Here is a 16,361-nt window from a genome sequence, read left to right as displayed (position 1 = left end):
ATGAGCCTGAACAGGTACTGACAGCTGTGCCTTTTCATTGAAATGATGTGCAAGACATTAACTCTTTTCTTACCGCACCCCAGGCCATCGGTTATATATGACCGATGTTTTAAACCTGTTGTCAAAAATTCAAGGTGGCTCCCCTGCTCAACAAAAGAAGCAACACTGCTTTCTTTCTCAATTCATTTTGTATGTGAACCACAGAATAAAAGTAATGCCAGTTTCAAGATAAATACAGCCAAGGATAGTGCCAGAACCAGTCTTCTTTTTTACATTTCGGTCGAATATGTTCCAGTTACTGCTAAAGGGAGCCTGAACCCACCCACGAATTTTACAAGCAATTACATTCAATGGGCAAGCCATGCCACTGTGAACACCTCAGCCGTGTTATACAATCCTAAGTGTTCACTGACAAATTTATTTATTTATTTATACTGCGGAGTCACTTGACTCCAAGCAGGGGTGAGCACAGATACAAGTAAAAAATAAACAAGATAAAGACGAGTGTCAGTCAAAAGCGAACAGATGATGCGAAAAAAAAAAGCAAAAAGCAAGGGTTTCACATGTGAAAATTTCTAAAATAATGTCAACAAACATATCTTCATTCGGGCTATTCACTACAAACTTCGGCAATTCAATCCACTCTGTAATCGATTTGACAAAAAATGAGTGTTTAACTGTATTAGAATATGCACGAAATTCTTGTAGCATTTTTCTATGGTTATAACGCATACATGCTCGCGAAAAATAAGAAATATAATCATGAGTGTTTATTTTAGTCAGATTATTATATATTAGGTACAGAAATTTCAACCTAGCTTCAGCGCACCTTGTCTGGAGAAATTCTTGGCCAATAGAATTGATCATAGCTGTTATACTATCTGTTTCTTTGTATCTGCTGCAAATGAAATGGGCTGCGACCCTTTGCACTCGTTCTAACTTGGAAATATTCTTGGCTGTAAATGGGTCCCATAAACAACAGGCATATTCCAGACGAGGCCGCACCAAAGCCTTATACGCTGCCAGTTGCACATGTTTAGGGGCCTTTGGAAGTTTACGCCTCAAACGCCATAGAGTCTTCAGAGCTTTCCCGCAAGTAATATCGATGTGGGCAGCCCAGTTTAGGCAATTAGTTATCTGAACTCCAAGGTATTTTACAGACGAGGATTCTGGAAGTGGTACGCCAGCTATACAATATAGATGAGAAAGAACAGTTTTCTTTTTACAAATCCTGAGTACCAAGCATTTATTAACGTTAAGAAGCATACCCCATTGGTTGCACCAGTTTGAGATCTTCTGCAGGTTACTGTTAAGCTTAATTTGGTCCGCTGTGGAGTTAACTAAGGAGTATAAAACACAGTCATCAGCAAATAGCTTAACTGTAACTTTGGAATCAACCACATTAATTATGTCATTTACATAAATTCAAAATAGGATAGGCCCCAGAACTGATCTTTGCGGAACACTAGATGAAACCGGAAGTGCATCGGAGTACTCATCACCAACATGAACATATTGAAATCTGTCTTCTAAGTAAACTCTAATAAGGTCAATAATGTTAAGATTGATTCCGGCAGTGTGAAGCTTTCCTATGAGTTTAGTGTGCGGTACCTTATCAAAGGCTTTGGCGAAGTCAAGAAAAACAGTGTCCATTTGTTGTTCGTAGTTAACTGCAATAAAAAAATCATGCCAAGTGGTTATCAGTTGTGAGACCTTAAATAAACCACGCCTCAATCCATGTTGCTGATCACATATGAAATGGGTCGATTCGAAAAATTCCATCAAAGCTCGGCAGATCACATGCTCGAACATTTTACAACTGGTCGAGACCGAAGATATTGGGCGATAATTAGATACACAAGACGGATCACTGCCTTTAAAAACAGGTACGACACGTGCGGTTTTCCATTCAGATGGGACTGCACATTGAAAATAACTTCCCGATAATGCGATAACCATTCTGCGTAACGGCGGAGAAAAGCTGAAGGGATGTTATCAGGCCCGCTAGACTTTTTAACGTCAAGCTTTAGAAGAAGATTCAAAATACCTTCGCGGGAGATAGTAACATCTGACATTAAAAAAGTGTAGCCGTCTGGCTTAGAAGGAAAAGTCGAGTTTTTATTAGTATACACTGATCGAAAAATACTCATTAAACACATCAGCAATATCTTTTGACCCTATGACCAGTAACTAAAATAAAGCGCAAAAGAACAGCCTCCAATTTCTTAAGGCCTCTCTGTCACGTCATCGCATGTCATTACAAAGCTTGCACCAACATCATAGCAGCCGTCATTTTTTGGACCAAAAAGCCCAGCGTTAAGCTATTCGTTTTGTTAATCCCCATGTCACCAACTGGTCCCTGCATACGCTGTGAAAGGTGGCTTCAGTACCCAAAGATGGCGCCTGTGACATCCCATGCAAACTATCAGCACTATCAACACTGCCATATCCTACAGGTGTCACGAAAACAAAGCATCCATCCAAACAAGTTATTAACATTCATCAGCATGACAAAGTGCATTTATCGACTTGAGGGGCAGCTAATTTGTTATGGCCCTTTTGCTTTTGTCAAGTTTTTCCACAAAAATGCAGCACAGTACTGAAAATAACAAAGTGTACAAACTAGTTTTCAAGCAAGCTTATGTCACGTTCCAGCAATGTTACATATAGGAGTGGCACGCCATTAAAAAAGAAGAAACATGAGATCACTTACTCGCTGTCAGCAGTTCGAGTTTCGTGCCCTGAAAACAGAAGAGAAGCAATCAACCGAAGAAAAATGACACTGGAAAAGAAACATGCATCCGCATTTCAATTTACAAAGCTAGAGATTACTTAGCTCTTCAAAAAGCGAAAGTCCGCCACTTTCCATTTTGACAGTGGCTTTCCTGCGTTACAGTTTCTTAAACACATGCGTGCGCGCGCGCACACACACACCTATTCCCCCCCTTCCTCCCTTGTAGAATGAGAAAAATAAACTGAACTGAAGGAACAGAAACCACACAAGGATCACTTGTAACAGGCAAGTTCAATTTGATATGAAGTAATGCTATAATTTGGTATGAAGTTCAGTCTGATATCGGCCCTTTATGCTCGCGCCAGTGGACCCCATAAAATTCAGAAGCGCGGACTGCACTCTAATGCTCGCTACTCACGCCGTAAGTGTGAAAGCATCTTCCGATAGATGTGATGACGAGATGCTCTTTTCTCCTGTTAATGTAGCGTAGCACGAAAGGCACGTGGTTGCAAACATATCCTAGGGCTCTGTAGCCCTGAAATATGCGACTGGGGCAAGTTTCGGCTTTCATATTCTTCAATTGGTCGACTCTTTACAAAAAGTCCTGATCATTAGCACACCACTAGTTCACACTACCATAGCCTCCTTTATACTCTATAATCTATACTTTATACTCTTTATACTCTAGGAGGCAATGACACTACTCGCGCGGGGCACATGGCAAGGTAGAAGGCACACGAAGGATTGGCAACAGATCTTTCTTGGATTGGATTCATTTGCTCCTAGATTATTGTAAACACGAAACTTGCGCTCGTACAAAACAACCTTGACCTGATTATCAAAAAGGTCATATTATTATTTGTTTTTTAGGTGATGTGCTGACACAGTCTGCCTAACACTTTACGCAGAGCAATTGAGCCCTTAGATGAGCAGGAAAGAACTATTTACCTCTAATGCAGTAGCTTTTTAGATTACTGTTGCGAAACAAAAGTTTACTGCATAAACTTGGTCATAAATAAATTCAATTGCAAAAATTTTTTATTATTTTCGCTTTTTTTATTTTCGTTGACAGCGTAAATAGGCGGCTGAAACCGCTAGGCTTACGATTCATACGGGCACCTGAGTGCTTGCAGTGAAGACCAACCTCGACACGAGCCGCTAGCGGGAGTGTGTAAAAAAAAATAATCAGGTCAAGTCGCCAAGAAGCCCTTGCGAGAGGGAGCGGATACAAGGAAAACAGGACAAACCGAAAATCCGGATTCACCTTTCAAAACCGTGAGTCGGCTCGCCGAGCCTGTCCGATCCCTTTCCCTTCAGAGCGCGTCAGCTTCTTGGCGCTCGTGCCAAGTTTCCTTCACCGGTAATCGCGATGGCCGCAAGGCAACGATTGGCTGCGAGCCAACGTGTCAACGGTGTAACGGTTCTTGTCAAAAGTGGCCGCTCGTGCCAAGTTATCGCCCGCGCGTGCAACCGTGCTACCTGCGACAGGCCTGGAGTGTCGCAACTACGACGTAGAACGCAACCAAGTGTTCCGCTGCTCTTTTTTTTTATTTATTTTTACTTCACACAGTGTAGCGATCACTTCTTGGGTGTTTCAACAACGGCTGCCAATATTCTAAAATTAGTGAACCAGTGAAGAAGCGGAAAAACTGACCAATCAGCATGGGCACTGAGCCTGCAAACGTCATCGGCAGTTTCGTTGCTGTTTATCGTTTCTTCTGTCATCTCGGCTCCCGTTACGATCGAACTAGTGAGCGTCACGTGAATGTGCATATGTGCTTATTCTGCTGCAGCACCTTTCCGCTTGATGAGTGCAGATCTTATTCGTCGTCCGCGCAGTTCGAGCACTTATCGGTTGGTTCGATGACACGTCCCACTTAGTCCTAAACCAGCGGCACCTTGGGTATTCCGCGGCGCACGTACCGTACACCCGACCGTCGTTCAAGTGACGCAGGATTCGCGCCCAAAAATAGACCGTGCGCATTGTCGTCGACCTGTAAAATAGTCATAAACAGGTGTAGGTCCGTTCTCCGCAAACAATTCACATCATGGATATAGTAATTGGCGATGCTTTATGCAGTCAGAATCGCCGTGCCAAAACCCACGCCCACAGTCTCCTTGAATTTATAGCTTCTTTTGACAAAGATTCGTAAACCAGGGCTTCGAACAAGGCTTGTGAAACCTTGGATGGATGGTATGTCATATGAGGCCTGGCCTAGGCACAGTTATTCATGTAACCAGCTGCCTCTCCTCTTAAACATAACTTATTAGTTTGTAACAAACCCAGTTAAACACCATGTCTTACTCGTTGAGATTCTCATCACCAAGTTTGGGCACGGCACCTGCAGTGAGAACGCACCTCATAAACAGAGAAAACTGAAGGTGTTCGACTAAGACAGATGACAGAAACACTTGTGGATTGCCAGAATTTCTGGGATATTTTTATTTTTTGCTGTACATATGTATGTCAGCCAGACTAGTATGTATTCAATAAGTCTCTTGAAGAACTACGTCCTTCACAACTGGCCTGTTCCGAGAGAGGAGAGATTGAGAGGGGTCTGTTTACAAAAAAAAAAAAGAGAGGCCAGCCTGAGTTACGGTTCTCTTGCTTGTAACCCTGCACAGGAAGGATGGGAAAAGAGAAAGAAGTGTATTATGAGGACACAAGACACCAAGTTGCAAATGTATACAAGCGTATCACCAATGTGTCAGCATTACATCTGTGAGTAAAGACCCCCGCTGCTTTAAAAGCAAAGTAACACTTAAACTGCCTGGAAATATTTCTGAGCCGCCGGTCAAGTCCCCAATGTTAGGCTCTCTGGTCTTTTTATCAGTTAACAACTGCAGCCAGAATAATGTGGACCACCTTCAACATTTTAACTTTTCTGTCTTGTTCCTTGGAGAAAACTCTGATGGGATGGCCGGATTGGGCTGGTCTGTTGCTCGTCGCTAGCGGTGAATGATGATGGCACGCTGGCCGGTGATCGAATATACACGGCGGTTAACAGTACGAAGTGCCTTCAGGTCTTCGTCCGCTCGTCTGGCGACACGTTGGCAATTGGGGCAGCAATTCCAACTTCTTAAAACAAAACTTATTTATTAAAGACGGTATCGAAATTCGAAATACAGGGCAGGTAAGAATAAGGCAGTTGAAAAGAAAGGCTGCTTAAAAGCGGCCGAGACAGACTCGGCGCGCTCCTCGGCACTGCCATGGAGACTTGACTCCAAGGCTTCCTGCAAGAATATGGCCTCTTTTAAACCTTGGTTCCCGGGGCTTCTCACCAGGAACGTAAAACATCAAGTTTTTTTGGGGTTATATGCGAGCGCACCGGCGACATTTGCTAGCATACTTATTAGCATACTTATTAGGCCAAGAACAAGGAGGCACACACACACAACACCGCTGTCCTGCGTCTCTTTCGCTGGTTCCACCATTGCACATTATGAACCAACTAGGCCAGTAATTTGCTCTTTTGAACTATCATACTTATTAGGTACGTTCTAATTTTCACTATAGGTATGGTGTGGGAGGAGTTTGAGCGCAGAAGCGTGCTCCATATTATTATGGTTAGGGCTTTGCATACTTCAGTATCTTATCTGTAATGCATCTGCTTGTCATGTGCAGCTCACCGTTTTCGAGTCTTCAATCATCTGAACAAAAGAAGAGCTGGGGCGTTCAGCTTTCGGTAATTTTAATAGAAGTTTTCCTCCGAAAGGAACTTAACTATTCTTCCTTGAAAAACTGCTTTTTTTATTGTTGAAGGCCACTCATGGGTCTAGCTATTGCATTCAAGTGAGATATGTATCATCTGTCTTAAGAGAACATAGTAAAACCTGACAAAAATGAACAAAATACTGGTGTATATAGATGTAGGGTTTAAGGCATTTTAAAAACAGGGTCGTTGACACTGATGCGTTATTGTGGGAGTTTCTATATTGGTTTGATTTACATAATACATGCAGGACAAGTATATTCCCACCACATGTTATGTTAACGAGTGGCGCTGTATTTATATACTGCCACACATCACTCTAGGTTCCAAGCTGAATTTCTATGGCCAGATGTAGCGTAAAAACTGCCATGCGCTTAGACTCACTGAAAGTGCAGCTTGGAACCAGAGTTGCTGAGGTGCTGATCTGCTGGTAACTTAAAGCCATCCCATACACACTTTTTCTGTCATGTTCTACGAGTGGCCTGCTAACGAGGTTTAATATGCCAAGGTCTACAGCTTGTGAAAATTTGTGAAACATTACGAAAGGACTTCCAAGCTGCAGTGATCAGATCAGCTGTCCTTACCACAAGGTGAACAACAAAACAGTTAGGTCAGGTAGCAAGAACCATTTGAAGCATGCAAGCAGGTTTTTGGATAAGAGAGGCTCATGTTTAGTTATTTATGCATGACCCAGACTACCCCCTTTAGAATGACCTCACGTAAACTTGAAGTGAGCGCGAACTGTGCCAGACAAGGCATGGGGAAAGGCAGTTGCTATGAAGCGTTACAAGGGCAAGATATGACTTTCTGAAAAATTAGTAATTCGCATATGGTTTTGTTTTGGAAAGTTGCTCAAGTAGGGAGGATAGGGAACATTACTTCTTGTTCTCGTCATCGATTTCAAAAAGAAAATGCAAGTTCCAAGTTTCAACAGAGTTTATGGAAAAAAGGAGGAAGTGCTTTAGTGGCTGCAAAGTTGCAATTGATCGATGGAATAGAGTCCAGTGACCCACGACCTATTTGCCGACAGATGCAGCATCATGATTTGATGTCGTAAAAGTGTCAGTCGCGCGTTTCATTCCATATGGTAAGTGCCCAATCTTGCACAACTGGTGCTGTTGAGTCTCTTGTTCTTCACTGTCACAAATGCTTCTTGACTGCAGATATTCCACATTTAGGGCTGCACATGTGTTCGTGCACTTTTAGCTGTCTCTTGTCTGATTTCCACTCTTAGTAAATGAAAAGACGAGTGTATGAACATTTTATATATGTTTGCTTTGGAGGCATTCTCTCCTTGTTAAGCTACTATCCCTTTGTTGGATATTGTAGCTCGCTTGCATATTATTGAAGCTCGAGGATGAAGGCAAATGGTGATATTCAGATGCCTGTGCGACAGACTTCTTCAGGCAGACCTCTAATGTAATGGAAATCTGTGAAGGCTGCCAAGTCAGGTCATTTTAACATACACACATTGCCGATGTACTGTGTAAGCAGCAGACAGGGAAGCGAAGGCAAAGGTTGATGAAGCAAATGCAACAACAATGTGCAAAAATAAGTGCAGCATGCGGATGAAATTTGGGCCGAGGAAGCTCATGAACATAACAGATAGAGGACGTGTGTTTTCTGTAGCTTTGCAACATTTTTCACCCCATGCAGAGAGCACTTAATGATAAGCAGTCTTCCGTCATGATCTGTCATGGGCAGGCTGCCATTAATTAACATCTGAAATCAACATCATTGTCCTTGAAATCTGTGTGACATGCAATATGCTTGTGCCTCTGGACAACCACTGGGGTTTTTTGCAGGTTTTATACTGTTCGTGCTCTCAGATACATGTGAGTGTGGTGGGGAAGAATTTCATTTTTTTACATAAGATAAGGGCAGTTACCCGCCCTATTTAAATGAGCGTGGCTTGTGAGCAGACATTTTCATCACTTCCTTTCATTACCTAAAAGCACATCTCATATGCTGTAGACTGTGTTTGGTCATTGGAAAAAGTAAGAATAAGCAGCTCAATACGGCCAGAGTTGTGGGCTAGATACCCTTTTCCTGTCTTCCTGGACTACTTCCTCAGCAAGCTCAGTAGGGTCTTCCAGTACCGTGATTTGGTGTCTGACCTGTAAATCATTTACGCTTAAAGCATTTGTCGCGGCATTTTTTTGCCATGTCCATGACAGTGTTTTTAACATCACTAATTACTACTTGATTTTAAGCCTATCTCGTAGAACCAAGGTAGGGACTTCTTTCACTCTCTGTAAGCACATGTTTTCTGTGTAACATGCTCTGCCACTGTGCATGCTACATATTCTTCGGATGTAGGTTGGGGTGTATCATAAACTGTGAGCTGTAATGTGCAGTAGCAGCTGAAATAAGTGCAGCTCCAGTCTGTAGGTGTATTTCACTGGATGATTTAATTTCCAGTTAAACAGCTCTCCATTTCATTTGTTCTGGCTGCTGTACACTTTTGATGAGTAAAAAAAAGCCCGCTTCAAATCTCTTATGCTCTTCTTTGTTGGTCTTTCAGAACTTCCAGTTTATGAACCTTCAGTTTGTAATGGACTTCTAGTTGGTGTCATTTAACTCAAATCCTCTCTGTAATCGCACATAGGCATTTAATCTTGTGCTGTCTTGAAGTCTGTCCAGCTAACGATTCTGTGCAGGTCTTTTTCCCCCAGCGCTTTCTGTGTCGCTAGGTCAAAGCAGTGCAAGGCTCAGAACCCACGTCCTTTTTTTTCTTTTATCCCATCTCTTTTATCTCATTGCTTATCTCAGCCTTTTTCCTTATTATGAGGCAATATTAGGCAAAGTGTACCAAAATGACAGCAGTGAGCAGTAGAAAATTGGTTTTTGTGGAAAGGAAATGGCGCAGTATGTCTCACATATCGGCGGACACCTGAACCGCGCCGTAAGGGAAGGGATGCAGGAGGGAGTGAAAAGTGGTGATTCCAGAATTTCGGTGGTTAGGGCGATTTCGCGTCTGCGGAACGCGTTCTAGGAATAAAAACAGAAGCAGCTAGCTGTAGTTTACTGAGTGCTACAGTTTATATCAAATTAGCGCGCGAAAAAAAATCGAGCGTCCTTGTTGGCCGCTTTTCCGTTTATTTCCTGCACGAGCAACACGCTTGTCTAGAACTTTCAAGGCTGCGTCTATCGCGATCGCTCTGCTTTAGGGCCGTTGTACGATCGTTTCGGAGCGCCTTCCGCCTCGTCCGCTTCGGGAGCGGTCCGCCAGTTTTCGGCCGCCAGGCGGACGTGAGGCGGAAAGGTGTTGTACGATCACTTTGGCGCTTGCGAGCGAGGCGGATGGTCCCAGCATGCCGATTGGCGCGCCGGGCATATCCGTCTGTCCAATAGCCTTCTCCGGCTGGTGGCAACCTAGCCGGCGCGAGCGCACCGCCAGCATCGCTCCACGCGCCGAAACGGGCTCCCGCATCCCAAGGGGCAGATCGGTATGCGCCCGACTACCTTCTCCCTTGCCTCCTTTCCTGCCCCCTCTCCAAACCCCGATATCCCTGCACACTGCGCTCCCCCCCCCCCCCTTCCCTACCTACTTCCCGTACGAGCGCCCCCCCCCCCCAAATAATAACCTCTTTTCGTGGTCACGTGGTACTTTTTTCCGTTCCTCGGCGACCTGCACCTAGGCCTAGTAGGCTGCGCTTCGGCATCGCCATGGTGTGTGTGTTGAAGTTCCTGCTTTTGTCGGCGGCTCTCGTCAGCGACCCTTGTGTAGAGATTTTGCGCACTACGAGACGAAAAATGCAATGCTCTGGTTTCAGGCATGCACGTTAGGCAGAAACAGAACTTTGTTCCAGTGCAAAGTGGAGAATCTGTGAATGCTAATGACCACAACCATTTCAGCCGATCCAAGCAAAAAAGAAATGGGTTCAATTTATATCTGGTGTCAGCCTCAACTGATCCAGAGTTGCGTCAATACTGCAGGGCTCGCAGGAATGAGTGCAGACTGGTATTGCACAGCCAACCGCCACGCAACAGTGCATAGCACATTTCAAGGCATTAAAAAAGCCTTGTAACTGTTGTTTGATAACATGTGCAGGAATAGTGCTGTCATGACCATGAAACAGATGGGATCGGATAAGTGTTGCAGGCAACTTATATAAGTGAGGAATGTTCAATTATGAATTTACTGATGAGCAAATAAATTTCTGCTCGTGGAAAATGCGAGGAGGGCTAAGAAAATCCCGGAACATACTACATTGCCGACACAAGTTCTTGCAGGCCAACCAGGGTTATCATCACCCTGCAGGCAAATAATCGTGTTCATAGGCAGTCACAAACAAATGAAGGCAGCATATGAACATGCAAATGTGCATGGATTACATCTCTTGAAGGCTTCGATAATGCCTCATCAAATAAACTAATGCAGCTGATAGCATTAAGCGCTGCTGCTCAACAACTGCTCGGCACTGACAAAATCATGTTGGCAAACAGGCCTCCAACAAAAGCATAGAGACAGCTTAATTCACTTTGGTACCTTTGTTTGACGTGTGGCACACGCACACATACAAAATGACGGTGCCCCCGAACTGACATTTGCACTGCGCACCGATTTTTTTCACACAGGCTACATAATGCCGCTGGCACACTGTCTCAACCTGCGCACCCATGATCATAAAACGTAGCACTGTATCGTGCACCAAGACGCACAAGACTGGCGACGCTGCTGTTGTCGCAGCAGAAAACACTGCGACGGCCGTGCAGCCAAGATCGTGTCAAGTCGCACACGCAGCAGTTTGCTATGTAGCAGAAACAACGTCGTGGGCTCGCCTCGGTCACGATCACTGCAGCCATCGCAACGGAAGCGACCAGCTGCACAGCTCCAAGTTCATTTCAACATTCGGAAAACGGCGGGCGTCGCGAGTTTTTCGCAGATGAACATATCGCTGATTTGACGGGAAAGCACTCGCACCGACCATAATCACTTTCACTACGCGGACACTTGTCGCTATGCTGTGAAACTTGCGCACGCACAGGAAAATAACTCGCAGCAGAAATTCAAAACGCTTGCCACAACCACAAACAGCTCGAAATAAACACTTCGTGACACCGCCATTGCACAGGTCTTGCGTCGGTTTGCAGAGCCGCAGCAGGAATTACAAACGCATGCAAAAACCAAAAACAGCTCGAAATAAACACTTCGTGACACCGCCACTGCACAGGTTTGCATCGGTTTGAAGAGGCGCTCTGTCAACTCCGTCAACGTAGATGATTACAGAATTCAACTAGTGGAACTATCGCTCGCCACTGCTGAACGCGGCGAAGTTTGCAGTCGCTCTGAACACTGGTAATATCAAGATGTGTACAATATAATATGCTTCGCGACATCGCTGCCACTGCCCAGGCCGCGCTCCCCAGTTCAGTCGACGGATGGCCATCTTGCCCCGGCAGGCCGGGGCAGAGCAGAACCGAGGCGGAGGGAGGAGGGGCTCGGACGTCACTGACGTCACGGGAAAAGCAGCCAATAGCTGCAATCCGGTCCCCGGCCGGATGCGCTCGTCCTCCAGAAAGTTGAACTTCACCAACTTTCCATCCGTTCGCCGAACGAGGCGGATCCGCCAGCTCCGCTCCCGAAGCGGACGTGGCGGAAGGCGCTCCGAAACGATCGTACAACGGCCCTTCAGAACATCCTTGAACGATGGAAATAGAGGCACTGGGTGCGGGAGCGAAGCGACGGCATGCGTCCGCTTCTGGCCATTTTCCGCGGCTACCTCTTTGAACATATACAATTCTACCATGCGGGACGAGGAAAAAGTCGGAAGCATAAGCAAAAGCCCCGGCGACAACCCGTACAACTTCAGCTTGCAAAGCGCTCTCTGCGCGTTCTCTCGCGACATAGTTTCGGTTTCGGATGAGCGCCTGTTTCACATGCAAGTACAAACGCTAGCGCTTTTTACCTCCGCGGCGGGAAATTCGATTTTTTTTGTGGGGGGGGGGGGGGGGGATGGCGCAGTACCTGTCTCACGTATTGCCGGGCACCTGAACCGCGCCTTAGGGGAATGGATAAAGGAGGGAGTGAAAAGAAGGAAGAACGAGGTCCTGTAGTGGAGGGCTCCGGAATAATTTCGACCACACGGGCGCCTTTGCGTTTCGCCTCCATCGAAACGCTGCCGCCGCGGTCGGTTGCGAACCCGGGTACTCCGGATGAGTACCCGAGCGCCCTAACCGCTGAGCCACCGCGGCGGGTCAGACTTAATGCAATCCTGTAATTATTCCGGAGCCCTCCACTACACCTCTTCCTTCCTTCCTTCTTTAACTTCCTCCTTTATCCCTTCCCTTACGGCGCGGGTCGGGTATCCACCAAGATAAGTGAGAAGTTACTGCGCCTTTCCCTCTCCTCTCGTCACTTTTTGCACGCTGAAAGGCTGGCGCTCTTCCGCCGGCCGCACCGCCGGAGCTGCGCCACTTATATTGGCCACGGCCATGGTAGCTGCCCGATGTCTGAAATAATCTAACCAGTAACCACCTCTCAACTTGTATACGCAGGAGCGGTGCGAGCATGAAAAAAGTGGCGGTGGTTTAGCCCTGGTTAAACCTGGAGTGACGCGATAGCTACAGCTGGCCGGGTGGAACTTGCTCAGTTGAATTGCAGTCTTTCGACGCGCCGTTTCGCTGGGCGTTCCTTCTTCACCTTCGTCGCACATGACACGGCGCTTGCGCACAGCACCACGTGGCTGGTCACGTGACCAACGACGTGATCAGCAACGGCGTCGCGCCGCCGGCAGTTGCTCCGCATCACGTGACAGCGCGGCGCCGCAACCACGGCCACGCTAAAGGCTCGAAATGCTACCGTAATGTAGCTATCGCTACAAAAGTCGCCGGAAAGGGCTCGCCAACTTTCGCGCGTGATTGTGGGTTCTCTGCGGCGTGAGAAGTGCTTTATTTGGCTCGGGTGTTCATGACAGCCCAGTGTGTTCTCCTCGGGAGGTGTTTCAGAGCCCTTTTCACGAGAAGGCTTGCAGAAGAAGCAGTTTCTGAGCTTGTTGGTGCATGTAGGAAATCGAGAGTGACATCCAGTAAGGTACCGCAGCTAAGGGAAGAAGGCACTGTGCAGATACGTGACAGCGCTGTGGGGTATGGGAGGGAAAAAAAGTAGCGGGGCTAAAGAAGTGGACAGAGCTGGTGACGTAGTGATATCCGCAGTGGCTCAGTGGTTATGGCTTTCGCTTGCTGATGTGGTCGAATATCGATGGAGGCGAAATTCTAGAGGCCCGCCTGCACTGCGATGCCAGCGCACGTTAAAGAAAAACCCAGGTGGTCCAAGTTATTATCCGGAGCACTCCACTACAGCGCCTCTCATAGCCTGAGTCGCTTTGGACGTTAAAACACCATAAACCAAATGGACACGGTGCGGGGCATGCGATGTCACCAGCAGGAAAAAAAATTATAAGGGCAATTATGAGCAGTTCTTATGATGTGTTAACGGGAGAGCAAACGTGACGGCTCACTGCGTCAGTGGACACCTCAATTGCGGTTTGAGTATAGGCGATGGCGTCACCTTCAATATAAGGCAGTTAAGCGCCTCTCTCTGGACAACGATTTTCTCAAAAATAGCCGATAGCTCTACTATTAGCTGTCGACTGGACACCACACCTATGGCGATGAAATAGCAAAAGTTTCACCTCCACAAGTGCCGTCTCCAGCCGCCGGCTAATAGCAGAGATATCGGCTTCGTTTGAGGAACACGTGGTCCATAGACTTTTGGCCCCGACTGTACCTGTATTACAGCGCTTTCAATATACTATGCCGACAAAACCGCTCTTCCAACTCAAAAAGCCTATTTTTGAACACTGTGTAAAGTCGCCGCAGGAGAAGACAGTCGATACAGGCGACAGTAAAGTTGATCGCCTCGGGTGCGTTGGTTGTGCTCACTTTCGGTGAACTCGTCACTATAGTGAACCATGCTGGTATAAGCGGAAAACGGAGGTCGATGTCGGCGGGGCCTCCGCTAAATTATGCGTCGCGAGAGGCTGCGGCTCGCGAATTGCTTGCGAACTGCAACGCGCACACGAGTGTGTGTGCTTGCGCGCACCTTAATGACCTGCAGGCCAAAGAGTCCCGGGAAATGATGTCGCGGCTAATTGGCGGCGTCGAATTTTCTGCCACTGTCCGCCGGACCGGGAGGGATCCCTTTCGCTTGCACATCGGTAGAGTTTCGAAAAAGACAGAAGTGAATTAAAACACGTATACACGCGCACAAAAGTAAACGTTCGCTGGGACGTCTAATTCCAGTATGCGTTGCAATGAGATAGGTAGCATTAGCAGCTGTTGATACTTCTGCCGGACGTGACGTCACTACAGGTCTGGTGACGTCGCTCTCTGCTCCAGCCAGTGGGAATGCTTCTGTCTGGTGACGTCACTTTCCTCCAGCCAATGGAAATGCTGCGGTCTGGTGACGTCACCTTCCTCCAGCCAGCGGTTTAATTTTATGGCCGACGACGTATTTCGGCTCCAAGGGGTTCATTTCTATTGCATTTAAAAGAAAAAAAACCTTGCCGACTACCATATACCTGTATAGTGTTTAAGCCACGTTTTTAGCCGCCGTGTTGCCGTAAGCCCTCAAAACCATTCATTTATTCAGCGCCCAAGGCTCCGCCCCCCTTCCCCTAGATCGTGTGACCACAAATGCTAATCACTGCGCCGCGCAAGCGTGGTTCTTATGACGCATGCTTACGGGGACCGCATGACAACCCTCCCCCTCCCTCCTCTCCCCCCCCCCCCCAGACGGTGCATTTTGAATAGCTCCAACTCGCCGGCCCCAAAAAACCCGGGTGGCGATGCTATTGGGCGGCGGGTGGCGCGACAGTTTGCGCTTACTGCTCATGTGGTAGCGACGTCGTTTAGCCTGAACAATGCAAAGCCCCGCTTGTGCAGTCGTAAATCGCGAATGGAACTGTAAAGCTTTAATGAACAGCGCCGTCTTCCGTTCTTCCGGGAAACAAGTATGCGCTGTCATTCGCTGAAGGAGTAAAAGGTCGCGTGGAAGGGCGCAGGTCGGGCTGCTAAAACTTCTTTATGCCTTTTTGTCTGTGTTTTTTTTCTTCCTTGCGAAACACGACAAAGTGCGTGACCAAGACGAGAGTCCCGCTTCCATGCTTCAGTAGCTGCAGTTAATTGATTGTTACACCACATGACGTCACACCACTTTTTTTTTCTTTACGCGTACGACGATGTAACCCATCCACACTCGACGTCCGCTTTGACACGTGACCCCGGACGCCATTTTGTCGCATTTTCGTCTTAATTGGCTCTAATTAATAAACTAATTACCTCGCGTGCACCTCATGATTTCACCTGCGAGATTTTTTGATGCTCTATCTAATGCAACCATACTTTTTATAATAACTCAATTCGTTCGAACGTTGTCGTGATGACAAGCTTGTGATCACACGAAACCGCAAACATAGCCATACAATGCCTAGGCGTTATTAAAAAGGCTGCTGTTAATTTGAACTCCGCATCGTAATTATGACCGAATGTCGGTCTTTATCTCTCTGGTTTCCGCAACTCAAGTGTGCACGGTGGCCGTCCGCCGAACAGTATGAAGGAGCTGCCTCGAGTGGCCGTGCACGGTAATGTGTATGCGTCCGAATCATATCCCGGAACGGGAGTTGTTGCGGACGCAGTGCGTGCAGTACGCGTTTAGCAGTCACGTGCAGTGTTTTTTAATCCTTACCATCCCTATTACGATAAAAACAGGCGGCGTGAATTCGTATGTTTCTGTGTGTGCCCGCAGATAGTATACAGAAAATCCCAGCTATGGTAAGAAAGACACGGTGATGTCATCAAGCGGCCTTCAAACGCACACAGCAAGCCGAACGCTGCGATTTCAACAGTCATAATTTCGCTCTTTTATATGTACCCCCGCCCCCCCTACTGGCTGACTTCAGTGTGCCGGC

At 46.7% G+C, this 16,361-nt stretch overlaps 2 protein-coding genes across 2 annotated transcripts in view; one reads left to right on the top strand and one right to left on the bottom strand.

The window, feature by feature from the left end:
• Positions 1-3,497, bottom strand: part of LOC144111490 (WD repeat-containing protein 36) — a 58,457-nt gene extending 54,960 nt beyond the window's left edge. The window contains 2 exon segments of the mRNA XM_077644803.1: positions 2,714-2,741; positions 3,153-3,497. Of these exon segments, the coding sequence (XP_077500929.1) occupies positions 2,714-2,741; positions 3,153-3,305 (181 nt within the window). The 5' untranslated portion in view covers positions 3,306-3,497.
• A 333-nt stretch (positions 3,498-3,830) lies between these two features.
• Rab3 (RAS oncogene family member Rab3) overlaps positions 3,831-16,361 on the top strand; it is a 69,069-nt gene continuing 56,538 nt past the window's right edge. The window contains exon 1 of the mRNA XM_077644805.1: positions 3,831-4,009. The gene's annotated coding sequence lies outside the window, so the exon portion shown is untranslated. The remainder of the gene's footprint in view (positions 4,010-16,361) is intronic.

Source organism: Amblyomma americanum, chromosome 11 (assembly GCF_052857255.1).
Source record: "Amblyomma americanum isolate KBUSLIRL-KWMA chromosome 11, ASM5285725v1, whole genome shotgun sequence".
In the NCBI taxonomy this organism is placed as follows: domain Eukaryota; kingdom Metazoa; phylum Arthropoda; class Arachnida; order Ixodida; family Ixodidae; genus Amblyomma; species Amblyomma americanum.
The sequence above is the reverse complement of the archived record's forward strand: the minus strand, read 5'-3'. Positions and strand labels throughout refer to the sequence as shown.